General features: G+C 40.8%; 1 protein-coding gene across 2 annotated transcripts in view; it reads right to left on the reverse strand.

Moving 5' to 3' along the window:
• LOC124787489 (cystathionine beta-synthase) overlaps window positions 1-21,668 on the reverse strand; it is a 167,667-nt gene that overhangs the window by 57,616 nt on the left and 88,383 nt on the right. For both annotated transcript variants that reach the window (XM_047254343.1, XM_047254344.1), the window contains exons 3-4: window positions 8,569-8,675; window positions 3,764-3,898 (exon numbers count right to left, since the gene is read on the reverse strand). In XM_047254343.1, the coding sequence (XP_047110299.1) occupies window positions 3,764-3,898; window positions 8,569-8,675 (242 nt within the window). The remainder of the gene's footprint in view (window positions 1-3,763; window positions 3,899-8,568; window positions 8,676-21,668) is intronic.

Consider the following 21,668-nt stretch of genomic DNA (forward strand, 5'->3'; position numbering starts at 1 on the left):
GCTGCATCCATGATGGGATGATAAATTGGATTTTTAGTCTGTTTAAAATCTGCTATACTTGAAATTATTAAAACAATATCATAAAAAAGATAGTTCCTACTCACCATATAGCAGTCACAGATAGGCACAACAAGAAGACTGTAACAAAATAAGCTTTTGGCCAACAAGGCCTTTGCCAAAAATAGACGAACCACACACACACACACACACACACACACACACACACGCTTCGGCTACCACAGACTATGATCACGTGTGTGTGTGTGTGTGTGTGTGTGTGTGTGTGTGTGTGTGTGTGTGTGTTCCATTTGCATGAGTGTGGGTGTGTGTCTGTCACCTATTTTTGACAAAGGCCTTGTTGGCTGAAAGCTTATTTTGTGACAGTCTTTTTGTTGTGTCTATCTGTGACTCAGCATCTTCGCTATACGGTGAGTAGCAACTATCCTCTTCATAAATTATTACATTCCATCCTGGATTTCCAATTGTTTGATTATGTCAAAGGGTAGATTGTTAAGATTGTTACGACCTAGCACATAGGAATTATTATCTCAGAAATGTGGAGTTCAGAGGTTTGCCCCATCTTAAAGCAGAATAGACAAAGTTCTGTGACAGATCTGATGACAGGGTACAATGCTGGTATACACACAAGTGTTTCAGAGTACACCATGCAATACAAATTGTGGAATATGAGAATCCACAGCAGATGGGCCATGTGTGTTCTTCCACTGATCCAACTACATCATCAATTATGATTACAGTGAGTATGGGATCACTGAGATTGGGTCATCGATCAATGCAAACTCGTTTCCTGGTCAGAAGAATCCTGATCCTTGCTACCTGTATACACAGTCATCCAGTGAACAGCTGCTCAAAATAGGCACCATGCCAGGAACACATAATGACTGAGTTAAAAACATGAGTTTCATTCAGGAAAACGGTGGAACTGTGATCTCCCTCACTATTTTCTACACATATGTTGCCCATGTTACATTTCTGCCACTCCCTTCCTCCTACACCAATTCTCTCACTGCTGTTTCAGTTCAACTCCTTCTCACATACATATTCCAAGATATACTTCCACTAATGTTACATTAAGAGTCTCTTACGTGAGATTATCTGTTGCAGCCTCAGGTGTTGCAAATGACCGTGGACCTGAAAAATTCACATTTGTGGTAAACATGAATATAGATGTGATTCTTGAGTTTCTCCTGGCATATTTGATAATCAAAATATCCACGGATGTACTGCCGGTCTACAGTGTCCAATGGGCACAATATTACGGCGCTCATACATGTCGCTATCATCAGGTGAACTGACGGACTGAGCTCCTGTGAACATGCCGGCATGGAGATCCATATGCTATGGCTGCTCAGAGGGAACTGGATTTGGTCGCAGCGGCGGCCGATTTAAATACCCTCTGCCTGCGGCGCGCTCCCTCTGCTGTCCATGCCCCGCGCCACGGTTGCGCGGTGGAACAGATTGCAACGGCATCTGAGATGACGTCGGAGTGATGGCTCTGTCCACCGTGGTCATCACAACTATATGTTTGCTCGATTTACTCTTGATTAACCCAATCGCTGGTTCCCAAGCCTTGCTAAGATTATAGCCACAGTCACGGCTTGCGAGGTAGTCACTGGTGCAAATTTCAATGGTCTCTCTAACAACGCTGTCCCAGTATCTCGACGTCTGTACCAGAATCCTTGTGCATTCATACTCCACAGCGTGATTTTCCGATAAACAATGTTCAGTGACTGCCCACTTGCTCGGATACATCAGTCGAGTGTGCCTCTGATGTTCACGGCATCGATCCTCGATGGTACGCATTGTCTGACCAATATACGACTTGCCACATTGACACGGAATCTGGTACACGCCGGCCTTCCTCAAACCGAGATCATCTTTGGCACTCCCCACCAGTGCACGAGTTTTATTTGGAGGACAAAACACAGTTCCAACCCGGTGTTTCTTCAAAATGCGGGTGATTTTCCCTGAGAGTGCACCTGTATATGAAATAAACGCAGTGCCTACCTCCTCCCTCGTGATTTCATCCATCTCCACAGGTTGTGCTGTAGTGGTTGGGCGGAGAGCACATAGAATCTGACACTTTGAGTACCCATTTTTTCGAAATACAGTTCTCAGATGTTCCAATTCCTGTGGCAGACTCTCTGCATCAGAAATAGTGTGCACCCTATGTACTAGAGTTTTAAGCACCCCATTCCTCTGTGAAGGGTGGTGGCAGCTGTCTGTGTGCAAACACAGATCAGTGTGCATTGTCTTCCGATACACCCCATGACCTAGGGTGCCGTCAGCCCTTCTCTTGACCAAGACGTCAAGGAAAGGTAATTTACCCTCCGTTTCAGTCTCCCTAGTGAATTTGATGTTGGGGTGTATGGAGTTTAGATGTGTAAGGAAGTCAAGGAGTTTATCCATACCATGTGGCCAGATGACGAATGTGTCGTCCACGTAATGGAAAAAGCAAGTAGGTTTCCATTCGGATGACGACAGGGCTTCCTCCTCGAAGTTCTCCACGTACAAATTCACTACCACCAGTGACAGTGGGCTACCCATGGCAACTCCCTCTGTTTGTTTGTAGTATTCTCCATTAAACGCCTTGATAGCTTCAGGTTGGATGACTCAGATATCATGGTGAGTTTTGACGTTGTTTCCTTGTTTACAAGGGTACCCCTGTGAAAGTCACTAGAATTGATTAGTCATCAGTTAGACGAGAAGACCACTGAACTTTTTAGGCATGTCTTGACTTCCACGTATTTTCTTTTTAATGGAGAAAAGTTCTTGTTTATTTATGTTCACGGTCACCAGCGACGTTACAATCTCCACACTACAATGACCATGTTGAGAGCCTGCCTGTAAATTTCAATTATTTTTTGATTCTACTACTCCTTTAGAGTACCTTGTCAGTTCTATCTGTAGTATTATCACGTATGTATTACACACACATGAGAGGGTTCTGCAATATACTAATCAGGGCTTATATGCTACAGGTTTGAAATCAGTGTTCTGCAGATTTTGTAAGAAAAGAAAGATAATGTCAAGAAACGCCTAAAATCAGAGGCATTCTGCTCACCAGTGCTAAAATAATGAACTTCTCAACAGAAACATTTACTGAAACACAACTGCAGAAAAAAAACTTTTGAAGTTTCTGCAGAAGTAAATATTCCTCTCAAAAAGCTCTAGTTATATAGAATAAATACTACACTATTTTATTATTATTTTATCTATGATTACTGCTTTTTCAATTTTTAGTTTTTTATTATTTTTCTTTCTTTGTAATCAATTTTGAGTTCATGAATATAGTGAGCTAAAGTTTTAAATTTGCACATCAAATTATTTACAAAAATAGATGCTTGTTTTGTCAAAAACAAATACTATTTTCACCATACATAGATGCTAATTTTGCTACAAACAGATGACACATTTTCAGGTTCCTACAAATGACATTCAAAATATGAAGCTGTCAGGTAAGAAAGGAAGACTAAGGATTAATGTTGCACCAATAACAATGTCATTTATGACAGAACTCAAGTTCAGAGTGGACAATGATTAGACAAGAAATTGGCCATGGGCTTTTGAAAAAAAAAAATATCCTGGCACTCACTTAAATCGACTCAGGGAAACCATGGAAAGTTTAAATCAGAACAGCTGGATGGGGTCTTGAATCCTGTTCCTGGAATGTTTACTACTCTTTCACTTCTCTCATTTAAAATAACAGAGGTCATAATTACAAAGTAATAATAAAAATTACCAGTGTTTCCTGACGTTGGTTCAATAAGAACATCTCCTGGCTTGAGAATTCCCTTTTTTTCAGCATCTTCTATCATTCTGTAAGCTATTCTGTCCTTTACACTTCCTCCAGGGTTAAAAAATTCACATTTAACCACTGTAAAAAAAGAATATATATTGAAAGGCTCACACAAAAACTTTAAATTTTTTTAAATCGAAGGCAAGTAATGTAGCTATCAAAACCACACAAATTTAGATAGTAAAAATAGTTATATATGACCTCCTTTAGTAAGAGAAGGTTAATCAATATTCCTGTAGTTTCCTCTAAAGCATAAAGTTATCTACTATCATATGTCATATTTTGTTTTCTTAAGCACTCTTACCTACACTAAAGCATCACGAGTTCTTTACGCTATTTTTTAGTGTTATAAACTACAATCCAGCATGTTAACATCATGACAAATAACACTGGTTTTGATATCTTATTTCACCTAACAGTGCTTAAAGTTTCCATACCTCATGTTGTAGAGATCTCTTGTTCATCTCATTTTTACACTTGGTTAAAACACTTATGATTTCTCTTAACCCATAGTTTTCAAAGGCAATATTTTTTTTTTCTTTGGTGTCTTTCAGCTGTTTTCTCTGAGTCTCACTTTGAGCCTGAACAGTCAGCCCTAACAAATTAATGTTTTTGATTGGATGTAAGGAACTTTTCCCTTTTGACACCTTACAAACAAACCTGGAGATTTATGAGCCATACTGCCCACAATTCCTCCCAATTTGAATAACAGTAGACAATTTGTCTCAGAGAAAAACAGATATTATCTCTTCAGAGAAAGTAGTATTGGTGCACCATAGGATTCTGTCCTCAGTATTTTTTTTTCCATTATGGCGGTCAGTGATCTGTCCTGTTGCATATCTGAGTCTGTCATCTATTATACCGATGATACAACATCTCGTAACATCTCTGCCCTTGAAAAAATAATAATCACTTGACTGCATTGGGTTGGTTTCCAGCCAATAAGTTGATTTGCAACACGAAAAAGTCAACTGTTTCTATTAGGTTTGTCTGGATTTTAGAAATTCCTAAAGAATTAATTCTTAACTGAAAAGAACATACTAAGCAGTCATGCAAAAAGATCTCAGAGATTGTTTATCACACATGGAAAATTTGAGGTGTGGTTTGTAACAATTATCTCTCCAAAACATTTTTCAGACTCTTCCATTCACGTATTTCATGCGGTCTATTCATATGGGGACATTCTTCTCGCATCATTAGCATTATTATAATATAAAGAAAAGTGCTGTAAGTAGGGTGTCTACGATTGGTTATATGGAACACAGTCCTTGTTCTGAGTATTAACAGTTTTCAATCGGTATATTTAATTTTGTTCTCAAACTAGAAATTCAGTCAAAGTGAATGCTCTCAGAATGTTTACTGCATCACCTCTCTTCTCTCCACTCAGTCAAGGCCATTGAAAACTTTTAAAATAAAATTATATAATTGGTTGTCAGCCAATTAATTTATCAATTGTCCGCAGCTCGTGGTCGTGCGGTAGCATTCTCGCTTCCCACGCCCGAGTTCCCGGGTTCGATTCCCGGCGGGGTCAGGGATTTTCTCTGCCTCGTGATGACTGGGTGTTGTGTGCTGTCCTTAGGTTAGTTAGGTTTAAGTAGTTCTAAGTTCTAGGGGACTGATGACCATAGATGTTAAGTCCCATAGTGCTCAGAGCCATTTGAACCAACCAATTTATCAATTTAACTGAACTGAATGTTTAAAACTAGCTGTACTCTTTGCCTATGACAAAGCATGTTTGTGATCAGTGGCAAACAAAGAACCTCGACTCTTAACCAGACTCTGCACTGGAGAAAGTGCATCATACCCATATTTTCCACTCACATTTCTATTTCATTCTTGAACTGAGAATAGAAAATGGTTGTCTGCAAGTCAAAATCTCTATTCATATTTCTGTAACCCTTGTATGACTACTTCTGAGCATCTTCATAACACTTTTCATCTTTTCCAGATATAAGACTGGACAACTAATAAAATTAGTACATACAGACATGCACTAGCTTTACAGGTTGTGAAAGAATGAAGGGAAGGAAGAAAAAAATGTTGCTCATGCAGAATCAAAAGATGAAATGAAGGTGGAACAGGCAACTGACAGCAGATGGTTTAAATAATTATAATGTTCTCTGTTTGACAAAGCAATCAAATGCAATAAATGCCTCTGATGCATGACAATCACTACAAACAGTATAAAATATGCACTGAAGAAAATATGGACTCTTTACAATGGCAATGAAAGGGGCAGCAGAAGCAACCCCTCCTACCTGCATTATTATTAAATAATTGCTCACAGTTATATACTATAGTGAAGGCAGCAGAGGATCAAGTAGGTAAAAAGACAAGGAATAGTAGAAATCCCTGGGTAACAGAAGGGATATTGAATTTAATTGATGAAAGGAGAAAATATAAAAATGCAGTAAATGAAGCATGTGCACAGGAATACAAACGTCTCAAAAATGAGAGTGGCAGGAAGTGCAAAATGGCTAAACAGGGAATGCTAGGGGACAACTGTAAGGATGTGGAGGCATATATCCCGAGGAGTACGATAGATACAGCCTACAGGAAAATATAAGGAGAAAAGTGAACTACCTGTATGAATTTCAAGGGCTCATGTGGAAAACCAGTTCTAAGCAATGAAGGGAAAGCGGAAAGGTGGAAGGAGTATATAGAGGATCTATACAAGGGTGATGTATTTGAGGGTAATATAATGAAATGGAAGAGGATGTAGATGAAGATGAAATGGGAGATATGATACTGCGTGAAGAATTTGACAGAGCACTGAAAGATCTAAGTCGAAACAAGGCCCTGGGTGTAGACAACATTCCATTAGAACTACTGATAGCCTTGGGAGAGCCAACCATGACAAAACTCTACCATCTGGTGAGCAAGATGTATGAGACAGGTGAAGTACTCTCAAACTTCAAGGAGAATATAATAATTCCAATCCCAAAGAAAGCAAGTGTTGACAGGCGTGAAAATTACCAAACTATCAGTTTAATAAGTCATGGCTGCAAAATACTGACACAAATTCTGTACAGATGAATGGAAAAATTGGCAGAAGCCGACCTCGGGAAAGATCAGTTTGCATTCCGTCGGAATGTTGAAACACGTGATGCAATACTGACCCTACCACTTATCTTAGAAGATAGATTAAGGAAAGGCAAACCTACATTTCTAGCATTTGTAGACATAGAGAAAGCATTTGATAATCTTGGCTGGAGCAGCCTCTTTCAGATTCTGAAGGTGTCAGGGGTAAAACACAGGGAGCGAAAGGCTATTTACAATTTGTACAGAAACCAGATGGCAGTTATAAGAGTCGAAGGACATGAAAGGGAAGCAGTGGTTAGGAAAGGAGTGAGACAGGGTTGTAGCCTCTCCCCAATGTTATTCAATTTGTATATTGAGCAAGCAGTACAGGAAACAAAAGAAAAATTCAGAGTAGGAATTAAAATCCACAGGGAAGAAATAAAAACTTTGAGGTTTTCCGATGACATTGTAATTCTGTCAGAGACAGCAAAGTACCTGGAACAGCAGCTGAACAGAATGGACAGTGTCTTGAAAGGAAGATATAAGGTGAACATCAACAAAAACAAAACAAGGATAGTGGAATATAGTCGCATTAAATCAGTTGATGATGAGGGAATTAGATTAGGAAATGAGACACTTAAAGCAGTAGATGAGTTTTGCTATTTGGGGAGCAAAATAACTGATTACTGTCAAAGTAGGAGAGAATATAAAATGTAGACTGGCACTGGCAAGGAAAGCTTTATTCAAGAAGAGAAATTTGTCAACATCGAGTATAGATTTAAGTTGGGTTGGGTTGTTTGGGCAAGGAGACCAGACAGCGAGGTCATCAGTCTCATCGAATTAGGGAAGGACTGGGAAGGAAGTCGGCCATGCCCTTTGAAAGGAACCATCCCGGCATTTGCCTGGAGCTATTTAGGGAAATCACGGAAAACCTAAATCAGGATGGCCGGACGCGGGATTGAACTGTCGTCCTTCCGAATGCGAGTCCAGTGTCTTACCAATGCGCCACCTCGCTCGGTCTATAGATTTAAGTGTCAGGAAGTCCTTTCTGAAAGTATTTGTATGGAGTGTAGCCATGTGTGGACGTGAAACATGGACGATAAATAGTTTAGACACGAAGACAATAGATGGTTTCGAAATGTGGTGCTACAGAAGAATGCTGAAGATTACATGGGTGGATCATGTAACTAATGAGGAGGTATTGAATAGGATTGGGGAGAAGAGAAGTTTGTGGCACAACTTGACTAGAAGAAGGCATCAAAGGATCACCAATTTAGTATTGGAAGGAAGCGTGGAGGGTAAAAATCGCAAAGGGAGACCAAGGGATGAATACACTAAGCAGATTCAGAAGGCTGTAGGTTGCAGTAGTTACTCAGAGATGAAGAACCTTGCACAGGATAGGGTAGCAAGGAGGGCTGCATCAAACCAGTCTCTGGACTGAAGACCATAACACCAACAACAACAACAACAACAACAACAACAACAACATATACTTCTCCTTCCCTGTTTTCCTTTTACTCATTCACTTCATTGTCCCAGTTTCATTTTTTGTACTTAATATATACATAACACACCACATAGCAGAAGACAAATGTTTTGTACCACTCTCATTATTAACAGATAAAATTCAATCTGGAATGATTATTAATCTAAAAATTTATGATTCTGTCTACTATTTTACTTATAAAAGAAAACTTAATCTCTACTTCTCTTCAAGTCAGACTTACACATTTCACATTTGATGCCACGAGACTTTGGAATGTTATTCAGACGGATCATTGGTGTGTTTCCAATTACATGGAGAACATTTGGCATAATCTTCTTTGGAGGTGTCCTAGATAAACAAATACACACACCAGTTTTATAGGCATAAAGAAGATAAATAAATGCAGTAGATAGGATCATGTAGTCCTAAAATTAAAATGTAGGTTTTAACTAAAAGTAATATCTTGAAACATAGTAAGCTACTATTGATGTAAGCATATATGCCACAAAATGTACAAAATGGAAAACAGCAAACACATATTTCTAGTCAAGAAATTCCAGTTTATCATCTACAAGGAAGTGTTGCCATATGACACAGAAAACTATTTAATAAATGATAGTCAGTTATGCATATCCTGAGTAGGAGATAAATTACATTGCAGAGGGGGGGGGGGGGGGGGGGGGGGGAATGAAAGCCACCCAGGGGAAATAAATTTAGCAGCTTGAAGCTTGAACATTATTGCATCTTGGGGAGGAAATACTCCTCTTTGAGTAATATGTGCTCTGTTCACCAACTGTAACAATTTAAAATGCATGCAGGCAGAATCAGAACTTTTCTGGCTGTTCTTCAGCCCCTCTCTAATGAGCTCATCATCTTCCTCTGCTTCTTCCTTCTTCTCCAGATGCTGGTCCATCATGCTGCAGAAATTGCGCCTCATGGTGTAAGTTACAACTATGAATCCATGGTTAAATGACTCTTCTCACAGTAGTACAGTAAAAGGAGCTAGACTGGTGCCCTTGTAAGTGAGACAATTTACATTGTTGCACTATCACTTTTAGCTTCACTGACCACAGCTTCTTGTCCCTCAATGCCAGCCACACTTTCTTCCTTTGGTGCATGGTCTAGTTAAGCAGTGAGATAGCAGCCCATAGAAGAGTGGCACATTCTTCAATCCTAAGGCCTCCTTGACTTCAGTACCAGCTTCCTCATTTTCCTTTACTCAGATGTGTTCTGATTTGCTGAGTGCAAAATTTACACTGCACAGGAAGTCGCAATGCGGCACTGGTGCAGGCGGGTTGGAGCAGTGAGGTCTGTGCCGACATGGCACGCCCGACCATTGCCGCTGCCACGCATCACTTGAGTCGGGCCACAGTCTTGATGGATCGTCGGTCGTTCGTCCTACCGGACAACGCGTTTTGGCTCACCGATCGTTCATGAGTTAGCTGTGTGTGTGTGTGTGTGTGCGAATTGACTCCCGATTTGTCTTTGTGTGTGCTTAGTTACTGTTGGGTATCGTTCAGGTCTTGGTGCAAGAGTTTGTCAGACTGTGTGTGTAGTTACTGTTGTTTCCACTAACAATGATTTTAGATGTTGTCGGCATTCTGTGGGAGTCGGTCGGTTGCTGCAGACCAGGGAAGTTATCTCCACGTGGTGCAGTCAGCTGGGTCCTCTGGTGGTCCCTGCACAGTGCGGAGCATGTGTGGAACTGTCCGATTGCTACGAGCTTCGTGGTTCACCAACCCAGGATGTGAAAACGAGTGGTTTTGAGCATTACGTTGTTTGTACCAGTGTTGCTGTTGTGGAGGTTTTCCTGTGAGCAACAAGGAGTGAAGTGTTCGAGATAGCCACCGTCAGGTGGAATTGATCAAATTAATTTTCCATAGTCAAGTACACCAGCAGGATTTTCTGCCTTGTGGCTGTTAGTATTCTGGTTACCTGCCCTGGCTGCTAACGTAGTTTTTAGGCAGTCTTTTCCTCACCTGTTGTTGTTGCGCAACATGGTGTGTAGTTTTGGTAGCTCAGATCACATACGCATTTGTCTGGGGATAGTGATACTTGTAACTTTTTTTGGGGTGCCTTTAATTCTCATGTACTTCATCGTGGCAAGCAAGCAGTTGGTCGGTCGGTCCGTGACTGTCCCTTGGTTGGGTTCGCACGAATTAAGTGTAGTTGGACTCACCACCTGTCTTGCCTAAGTGAATGAGTGCCATTCTCTTAATTATCCTTTTGGCAGTGTTAATGTTTTAATTTAACTGTATTTTATATTTTTAATTTGGCAAGGTTAGTTGTGGGCCTTCAGCCCTGGAAACATGTTCTCAGAGTTTCCTTCAAGTTCCAACATTATCGCCTTCTGCTCTTGAAAGGTTATTGTAATTTTCTCTGAAAGATTTATAGGTTGTTGTGGGCCTTCCGCCGTTGGTGTTACAGAAAGGAAATTTTTAAACAATGTATTGTTTTACCGATTGTTGCAATATATATTTCCTTAATTTGCAGATTTGAACTTTGCAGCCTTCAGCCATCTTATTGCATTTGTTTATCTTTTTCTGTGCAGCTTGTGGGCTATAAGCCCTGTTAGCATCTTAAAACACTGTGGCCTTCTACCTTCAGTAATCATCATAGCATATTTGGAATTCTGAAGATTTAATCCAGTGGCCTTCAGACGCTCTCCATGCTGATCTCACATATGTATAAGATTTATCTAATTCGTATATTTAACTGTGTGTCATGTATTTTCAAAATTGAACTTATTCTAAAGCATCTGTTTGGAGGCCTTCACCTGCAGAGAAAATTTAATTCTTTCAAAAGTGTATTTGTGAACTAAATGATAATAAATTACAATTGTGAAATGAATACAATTGCAACTCCCTTGGACCTTTCCACAATCCTAATTACCTGTTAGCCCTGCGTGATTTAGTGGGCGTTTCAGAGTAGTCACTCTTTTTAAAACAAAAAGCAAAGGCTATGTAACTACAGCCAGAGTAATAAAAAACTTCACATACAAAATTTAGCATATCTGTGCATACTGTTGTCGTATGTTAACAGTATTAATAAAACTGTAGGTGGCAATCACATGGTTGGATGATTACAGAATGAATAGGATGAGTCATCCAACCAAAACACATTAAACTGGGCAGTAGCTCAGACTGTCATGTTATGCATATTTAGACAAGCTAATCAGCCACCCATAATTGCTATGAGGTAAGGTGTAATTGATGTACAGCTGAACGCTAACAGGCCTGGAGCTCAGGGCAGGCCACAGCCCAGGGTCAAGACCAGATGTGGGTAAATCCCAATATAGTGGAATGGACAATGGTCACTCATTTAGCAGAATGCAGAATGACCAGCACTGGTGGACTTTAAGACAAGCTGAAGATTGTATCTTACAGCTCCTTGATGGTCTATAACAACTTACAATTAAATATTAACGCAAATCTGAATACACATCTGCGATCTCACACCCAGTGACACAACAGTATTTCAGTATCTTCAAAGCTACATAAGTTAATAAAGGGTGTACATAAAGTCTGGGAACACTTTCAATTATTTATTTCACAAGAACTAAACATTGTACAGATATCATACATATTGCATTTTGAAGAGAAACTCTGAAAGTATTTTTTTACAAACATTCGATGTGTGAACCATGAGTGACCCGCCACCAATTTCTTTGGACTCCCTATGATATGTCTTTTGTACATGCTCCAAATTCACTTCACTCACACTGGGACGTCCACTTCTCTTTGACAGGCATAAGCAACCCGTCGTAACGAATTTGTTGTGTCAGTGGTAAAGGGCCTTCCTTGTTGGTGGCTTCTTATCGTACTTGGTTCTAAACATTCGTTGAATAGCTGTAGCACACTTGCTTTGGCAAATTACCAAACTACGGTGTGGCAGTATACATGAAAAAAAAAAAAACTTTCATGGTTTCTCTTCAAAATGACATATGTATGATATCTGTACAATGTTTGGTTCTTGTGCAATAAATAATTGAAAGTGTTCCTGAACTTTATGTACACCCTTTATTTCACAGCGAATAAATATTTTCACAATGAATCTCTCAATTAATAACTTTTAAACACTTCATGTGATTTCAGTATATAATATCTCAGATGATATCATTGCACTATAGCTATCATCTCTGAAAACTACATATCAGTATCTGTTTTATTTATTGATTTATTATGTCTTTTATATATTTTTTTTATTACATGAATGTTTGTCAGAAGTTTGTATTCTCCATATTTACACAGTGAATGAAAACATCATCAGTATTTCGTATTTTGTCATACTTATGTTTTTATTTAATGAACAGTTTACTGTTACTATATTTAAACATTGGCTGCAACTGCTACTAAAAGAACTGTGCTAATTTGAAAGTGGTCAGTCAAATGTGTTAGCGGACATCACAATTGAAAAGAGAACCAAAAGACACTTCCGTCAAGAAAGCATAAATAATTGTTTAAAAAATATTTAACAACAATCTGTTGTAATTTATCATGAGTACACTTGCACCAAAAATGCTAGGTTATTTATTTACGAACTAATTATTACTTACATGTACAGTACATGATCTTAGTCCAAATGAGTGTTTATAACATTTCATTTATTTAAATATTGTTGTAATATATTAGTTTAGTGTAGGAAAGTGGTCATGTTTGTGGCATGTAAGAACAATTATTTATGGTGGGGATGGCCTTCGGTCTATGGAAAAGCAGATAAAAGTGGAACACTACAGGAGTCAAGTGGAGACTGGGACTTTTTCAGTGAAGAGTTCAAGGGAACCATTATGGATGCTTTATGTTGAGTTCTTGAAGAACACAGACCTGCCTGCGGTAATGTGCATCGTTTGATTGTGGGGGTGTTTGATTCTGGGTGGTGAACGGCCATTGCCATACTTCTGAAGGGATTTTATAATTCCAAATGTGCTCCAGGTCTCTTAACTATTTCTGCTTAAATTACAGAACTGAGAATAGACAGAGTATGAGTTGCCATTCTTTGTATAGCGTGTGTTAATTTGTTAATCATCATGTTGGATTGTAAACTGTTTTGAGCTGGTGTATGTTTCATGTATTGTGAGTGTGAAATGGATGTAGTTTTTGCATAGATTTGATAGCTATTTAGTTTGGGGATTTTGCTACTAGTCTCATAATGCTCTCAATGTAACTTTAGCATTTGATAAGAGTATTTTTGTCTGTATATTAAATGAAATCATAGGACCACTTCCCATTTATTTGAGATGTCCTTTCTCAAATAACCATTATTCAACATAATTATCTGTGAATTACATTAATTACAACCTTTAGAATAGAACCCTTGTTACTAAATTATTCATTTAACTTTTATTTTGTATTTCTGTGTATTTTATTAACTCACAATTCTAGCCAATGCACGGGCTATCTGAATGCAGGATCACAGCTACTGATTACTATTTGCAGCAAATTAGCTGTTGGGCATGATAGCAGATGTTTGTGGCTCGACCCTATGACTGCATTGAGCTATTCTTTTGAAACAGAGCCAGGTATAACCCAAGTACCCAAACTATGAGTAACCACAGGTTACAGCTGGTTTGCTTGTTGGGACTGTTTCCATTTTTTTTTTAAGCAATTTCGCTGCAGTTACTGCAAGGTACCATCACAGGATGCCACATAAAACGTCAACAATTTTCTTGGTATTGTTTCATCATAACCTTAACTGAGGGCTAGTCCCTCAGTAGACCAAAGGCTTCCCTCCTTGCAGCATACAAAACGCACAACATTAAAACATTGTGCACCATGAGTAGAATGTTGGAAACATTGTATTCCAGTGGATCTTTATGCCGCAAGAGATAAGTGTGCATCATTAGACAGCGTCCAATAAGAAGACTAATGAGTACCAATGTGCCCCTTGTCCTAGTTCAGAAGGAGGTCCCACATTTCCAACATTACATTTCTATCACTGGCAACGAAGTTCCATGTCCGCAGTGTACATTTCCATTATTGGCAAAGTCATTTCCATGTTGCATGGTGACATTTTCGTAATTGATGGTAATGTTTCAGAATTGCCGTATTACATTCTCTGTCATTAATGTTGAAGTTTTCAGACAATTTGGACAGCTCCCTGAGTAGACAGTGCATTTTTTTTTTCAGTGCTCTTCCTACATCCACATCCATGTTTGTGAAACATGCCAATGGGGCTCTCCTCATTGTGATTTCCTTGCAATACCTGCAAAAGGTATGACTAACCTAGCAGTGGATTGTTTTTGTAACAAACCATGTGTGCCTCAACCTAATCATCTCTCTGGGATTCCTGAAGCTTCAACAACCGCCATCACAGCACCGGAGGTGTCCAACCCCATTCCTGGAGTGTGTCCAGCATCCACCATCTCCAGATGACACTGCTGCAACTCTCCATTTCTGGAATGGCACTAGGTTTGGACTCCTCTCTGGGCCCTGCTGGTCTCCTTTGCTCCCTACAGAAGCCTTCAGTCCTTAGCCCCTATCCAAGGACCACTTCTCTTTGTGATCCTACGAACAGTCTGGTGGCTTTGTGCACAACAGACTCTTCCTCCTGTTCCTCCACATCGGCTGCTCCAGTAACACATAACAGACTCCTCTGGTGTTCTGCACTCTTTCTCTCATCCTCCTCCACATCGGATCCTCCAGATGCTATGCACATTCCTCCGGTGCTCTGCTCTTGTCCCTCTGTGCTCTTTCCTTGCAGCTCCACTCTCACCTTCAATGGCTCTATGTCACTGGTCTTGCTGCAGTGAGATTTGCTACACCTGTTTTGTCTTTTCGGTTAAGCTCCCTGCACTCCACTGCTCACAACTGTGCCTCAGCCATCTACGCGCTCATCAGACACTGCCTCTCAACCATAAGCTGCCATGAGATCCCCACATCATCCCCTACCTAAGTCCAGGGGAGGCACCTCTCCCATGTGGACTCCCATTGGCACTGCGTTTTCCAGCATCGGGCTAGCACTGCTGTCTCTCCCTGTGGGGGGAGAGAGAAACCAGCACCATGACATGCCAGTGGCACAATGAGCCTGCCATATTTCTCCCTAGGGGAAAGGGGAGGAATATCTTCAGCTATTATCGAAATGGCTCCGCCACCTTATCTTTACAGGGGAAGAGACAGCTGTTTGGTGACTATTTCTGCAACCAAACATAAACCCAAGTCCAGTGGGTTGTCGGGCTCCAATCATCCACCAAAACCAGCCTAATGCCCACCACTTGCTCCAAAAGAATACAAACTTTGCAGAGAATGACCAAAACAAGGTGGTTTCTCGTCCTTGGTATCTCCCGCAGCCACCAAATGAGGTGCCAGTCTTGCCGCCTGCCTAGTGCACCACATACGACTGTGGTGCTGCAATCACATCACTTGCTCTGCATGGAAATTCTCCCGCCTACAAGAGATGCCACTCAATAACTAGTAGGCAACATCTGCTTATGCTATGAATTTGCAGAGCCCATTCCTGGCAGCCCATCGTTCAGAGAATAACCACTGACCCAGTATCTGTTGCAGGCTCTACGGTGACTGCACCCAGAGGCTCACCAGCTGGAACACATGCTCACCATTCAGCATTAGCACAGCATATTCTCAGCTATATATTGGCCACATCCAGGGGCCCAATGAACAGAGCACACACTGAGTTTATGGTAGCCATTCCACAACAACCCAGACACCAGTTCAGACTTGTGGGCTAACAGACAATTACTGGCCAAGTGTTAGCTCTTCCTGACATCACAAAAGAAAACAGCAAAGTACAAATAGTTGCTGGCCAGTATCAACTGTTGACTGCATCATTAACAATAAACCTTGTTCTTTGTCTACTTGGAAGCCAATATTTTCTTTGTGCACCGCATTCTGCTCACTACTAGAGTGAATACAGCATTACTAGCCCTGTGAAGTCTACTACTATGAACCACACAGAGCCCAGAAAGGGGCTCGTGCCATGGGTGGGTGGGGGGGGGGGGAGTTATAGTTTGGGGGTGGCAAGGGGGGGGGGGGGGGAGGGTGGCAAAGGTTGTGGTGGACCAGCCTGGTGTCAGGCACAAGCTCATCGTGGCTTCCATGTCTTTCTTCAGCCTCGACCAGTAGGCATCTCGCCATGCGAAGGATTTCAGCCTGTGGATGATGGAGGTGTTATAAAACTGGAAGCCACAGAGCATTTGGGATGATGACAAAGTGAGTGCCTGTCTCATTGTGAAGTAGGAGATCACTGGTTACAACTGAAACATGGTGGGAGACATGAGCCCAGTCCCAGAGCTCCAGACAAGCATTTTAAAAAAGTGTGTAGTCCACCCATGGAGCATGTGGCACATGATACACCATAAGAAAGGGTCGTGATGCATGTCTGCAGTGATTCAAGCAGCCATAATGGAAAACCTTGTCCAAGGAGTGTTTACATAAAAGATTCCCTGCTGGTCAAAGGCCAGGCCTGGTCCCAAGGGTAGGCATGGTAAAGTGTCTGCATTTGCATTTTGTACTGCGAGCAGTATTTAATCTATACCATTATATACAGACAGGCATCTTGTTGTTTAATATCGTTACCAAAAATCTTGAAAAGTTCTTGACCAATTTACTTCAAATTTTTAATTGATACTCTGATAAACATTCAGACCAACAAAGTTTTTAAAAATATAAATGGTATATAAATATATACAAACTGTATAAAGTGGAACTGAGCAAAAATCTCAAAAAGTTTTTGCTAATTTACTTCAAACTGTTACATGACACTATAGACATTCTGACAGACATAGGCTATAAATTTTCTTAAGCAGCAATGTACAGGTTTTCTGCTAAAACACCGACTGTGAGAAAGAAAATGGTGTGCTATGAAAATGTTCAGTTTTGTTTCCTTTCTCAGTCAGTTGGTAATATGATAATGGGGCGTATAAAACATTAGACAAATTGTTTCTTCCACACATGTTATTTTTTCTTATATATACTTCCAAACAAAAATTGTGTACATGACAATGTGTTGGATCCCCCTCCCCCTCCCCCCTTCCTTGCAGTCAGTTTTAACAGAAAACAGGGAAGTTGTATTTATGGCTTATCAGCTTATCAGGAAATGAGACACTTAAAGTAGTAAAGGAGTTTTGCTATTTGGGGAGCAAAATAACTGATAATGGTCGAAGTAGAGAGGATATAAAATGTAGACTGGCAATGGGAAGGAAAGCATTTCTGAAGACGAGAAATTTGTTAACATCGAGTATAGATTTAAGTGTCAGGAAGTCGTTTCTGAAAGTATTTGTATGGAGTGTAGCCATGTATGGAAGTGAAACATGGACGATAAATAGTTTAGATAAGAAGAGAATAGAAGCTTTCGAAATGTGCTGCTACAGAAGAATGCTGAAGATTGGATGGGTAGATCACATAACTAATGAGGAGGTATTGAATAGAATTGGAGAGAAGAGGAGTTTGTGGCACAACTTGACCAGAAGAAGGGACCGGTTGGTAGGACATGTTCTGAGGCATCAAGGGATCACAAATTTAGCATTGGAGGGCAGCGTGGAGGGTAAAAATCGTAGAGGGAGACCAAGAGATGAATACACCAAGCAGATTCAGAAGGATGTAGGTTTCAGTAGGTACTGGGAGATGAAGAAGCTTGCACAGGATAGAGTAGCATGGAGAGTTGCATCAAACCAGTCTCAGGACTGAGGACCACAACAACAACAACAACAACAACAACAGCTTATGTTTAGAATACTATTACACAATCTGAACTGTCTGGAACTTTGTAATGATTCATGTTTGCAGATTTAAAAAACATGTGAAATACTGTGACAGACCCAACAAAAAGATCAGGTCTCTCTTGCCCCATATAACAATGAACCCAACAGATTTATCAATTAATTTTAAGCAACTTCAGTTGCCAATCAAGGTTTCATTGGCAATAACGGTAAACAAGGCTCAAGTTCAGAAGGGGTGAGAGGGGAGGGGGAACAGGAGATGGATAAAGAGGGTGTGGGGTGTGAGCAGGAAATGGATGTAGAGAGGGGGAAGGAGGAAGTGAAGAGAGATAGGGGGAGGAGGATCTTAACAGAAAGCTGGGGAGTAGGAGGAGGTGGGCAAAGAAAAGGGGAGGAGAATATGGACAAGAGAGAGAGAGAGAGAGAGAGAGAGAGAGAGAGAGAGAGGAGAGAGGAGAGGAAGATTAGGACATATAGACAATTCCCATATGTATTTAGTTATTGTGAAGCATCGCTGGCCAGGGTGGCCGAGCAGTTCTCGGCGCTACAGTCTGGAACCACGCGACCGCTATGGTCGCAGGTTCGAATCCTGCCTCGGGCATGGGTGTGTGTGATGTCCTTAGGTTAGTTAGGTTTAAGTAGTTCTAAGTTCTAGGGGACTGATGACCTCAGAAGTTAAGTCCCATAGTGCTCAGAGCCATTTGAAGCATTGCGAAGCATCACCATGTTTGCTAGTTGGTATAATAAATTTCGCAACTTTCGCAGCTGGAGCTGTTACAGTGCCGACTCTGGAAGACGGGAGACAGCCTGAGTAGCACTACCAGTGGTTTGTGGTCTGTAATGAGTGTAAACTTAGTCCCAAATATCTCCCTAAGGGTATTGCCTCCTGTGGGCATGGACGTTTGTATGTTCGCTAGAAGCTGAGGGCTATGCTGGCTGTATCACAGGTGTTGGCAGTGTCTCCCATACCACCCTGGCAGTTGAACCAGACAAAGAATGTCCCACAATGCCCCATCTCTCCTAGCCATTCCCAACGCCCTTCCTCAATTCCCCAGATACTTAACCCAAGGTGTGATGTGATCTGTGCCAAAGGGTACATGGGACAGAGGGAAATGTGTCACTATCAGAGCCTCAGGGATACCAGGTGACCTTCCTAAGTAACCAGCCTTGCACCAGGTTGGGTTTATCTGTTGTTGATGAAATAAAACCCTTATTCTCATGGGACCTAAATGGAGAACAAGTAACGAAGTAACACAAAAACTAAGGGACTTGATGAGACATCGAACACCTAAGTGTAGGGGTTGAAACCGATGGAGCTGTTTTCGCAATTGGGTCAAGTGACAGACCAGTCCAAGAAGTGGAAACTATCACTGAGATGTTGGGCTAGGTCGAGATCAAATCCTGAAACCCTACAGATATAAAGGGAGTATTTTAGGCACCAAGAAGAATAGGAGGTATGTTGATTTATGCTTGGAATTTAAAGAACTCTGGAACATGCATTTATGTTATAAGAATGGCATTTCATTCGTGCTGACAAGAGGACTTTTGTTCCATGGACTTAGTGATCATCAGAATGAAACAATATGAGAAAGGAAGCAGAATAGTACTTCTTCTTCCCAGGAAGTGAGGAGACTAACAGTTAGCTGCTCACAGCAGAATAGATAACTTTTGCTTGGTTGTGATGTCAGTGTCCACAACCTGGTATGGGGAAGCAGTTACGCCAACAGGTGAGGCGATCACCTACTCAAGTATCTACTAGAAAGTAATATGGAAATCTTGAGTAGGGGTAGGGAACCTATGTTCAGGAACAGAAGAATGGGAAAGTAACTGATATGTCTTTCGGGTTCACTCTAATGAGCAGTTATATCCAATAATGGCAAGTAGCAATGGAGCCAGCCTTAGATGACCAAGTCTATATTAAGTTTGAGGTTGAAACTGGTCTTAAACAGACTAAGACATATATGAATCCTAGGAAAACAAGCTGGAACTCATATCGGAAAGACTTAAACTTATGATTTTGTGATGGCAGAACTTCGATAAGAGAACGAGTAGGTTTTGAGGAAATGGCAGATGCAGTGACATGTGCCATTACAACCTCATACTGATAAAACCACACAAACAGAAATGTACCTTAGTGGAACAAAAATATGGAATTGCAAAGAAAGCAGGTAAGAAGACTTTCAACCTTGCAAAAAAAAAAAAAAAAGGACAGTGGGTAAAATATCAGGAGGATCCTATCAGATACAATCTTGTGATCAAGCAAACAAAGCTGTCATCCTGAAAGGTATTCTATGAGGAAATGGAAAGCACAGCTCCTTGTGCTAGACTTCATCATGTACTCAATAGAATACCAAATAATCCAGGAGGTACTCTAAGGAAGGAGGAGATCGAGTATACAAAGACAGAAAATGAGAAGCTGGATGTGCTCCTCAAAACTCAATCCCCTAAATGCACTCTGGCAGATACAACAGACCAAAAATCAGTCCTTCAGAAGCACTAGTTCACAGATAATCAAAGGGAAAACTGAAAATCTGCTGGAGAATGTGTTGATTTCAAAAAGATCCAGTGGACAATGAGAACGTTTCAACCAATGGAGTCACTATACCCATATGGTACCTTCAGCTCTGCTGCAACAAGCAAGACAAGATTTAATTAGATTCCTTTGTAGTCTGCTTATGGTCAGCTTAGCATGCTTGGAAGACAGTGTGGGTTGTTTTTATCCCAAAGGATTGATCATACCAAAGCTGAGGATATGAGACCGATCAGTCTGTACTCTTGTAATGTCATTAGAAAAACTCGTTAACTTGCACATTAGGGAAAGGAGTTTAACTGAGATTCCTATACATATAAATCAATTTACGTATCAACCAGGCAAATTGCCAACTTTTTGGGAAGGTCGGAAAATTTCTACACTTCCAGGAAATTGCTCTCTGGACCTTCTTCCTGTGGTTTACAATGGAGGCAGCAGCAGGGGCATACAAGTTAAAAACTGGATGTCTGCAGTATATCCAGACTCTCACAACAATATAGGGAATGTGGTAAATATAGGGATGGACAGGGAAATGCTGGCTGACAATACAATAACATCCAGTTGCTTCAGTAAACCTTTCAGTGCAACAGTTGGAAGTGGAGAGCAGCAGAAGACCAAACCATGACACCATTCAGAAGACACTGTAAGGTTTACTGATGGGTTGAAAACAGCTGAAGGCACTGGGGCCAGAGTACAGTCTAGACCGGTGAGAGCAATGTCTCTAGGGAAGCTGGCCACAAAATTCTAGACAGCAATATGCACAATCAGAGTGTGTGTATGAAGGAGAATTTGTGTAGGTGCTACAAGGATCATGGCATCTACATTTATTCAGTCAGCCAAGCAGCTCTGAAATCTCTATCAGTCCCAGCAATAATATCATAGGATGTTGCAGAATGCCATGAAGCCCTTGTGAAACTGTAGGAAATCAACAGGGTATACCTGAATGAGATTTTCACTCTGCAGCAGAGTGTGCACTGATATGAAACTTCCTGGCAGATTAGAATCTCATTCTGGAAACATCCCCCAGGCTGTGGCTAAACCATGTCTTTTCAATATCCTTTCTTTCAGGAGTGCTAGTTCTGCAAGGTTTGCAGAAGAGCTTCTGTGAAATTTGGAAGGTAGGAAATGAGGTACTGGC

The sequence above is a fragment of the Schistocerca piceifrons genome, chromosome 1 (assembly GCF_021461385.2).
Source record: "Schistocerca piceifrons isolate TAMUIC-IGC-003096 chromosome 1, iqSchPice1.1, whole genome shotgun sequence".
Lineage (NCBI taxonomy): Eukaryota > Metazoa > Arthropoda > Insecta > Orthoptera > Acrididae > Schistocerca > Schistocerca piceifrons.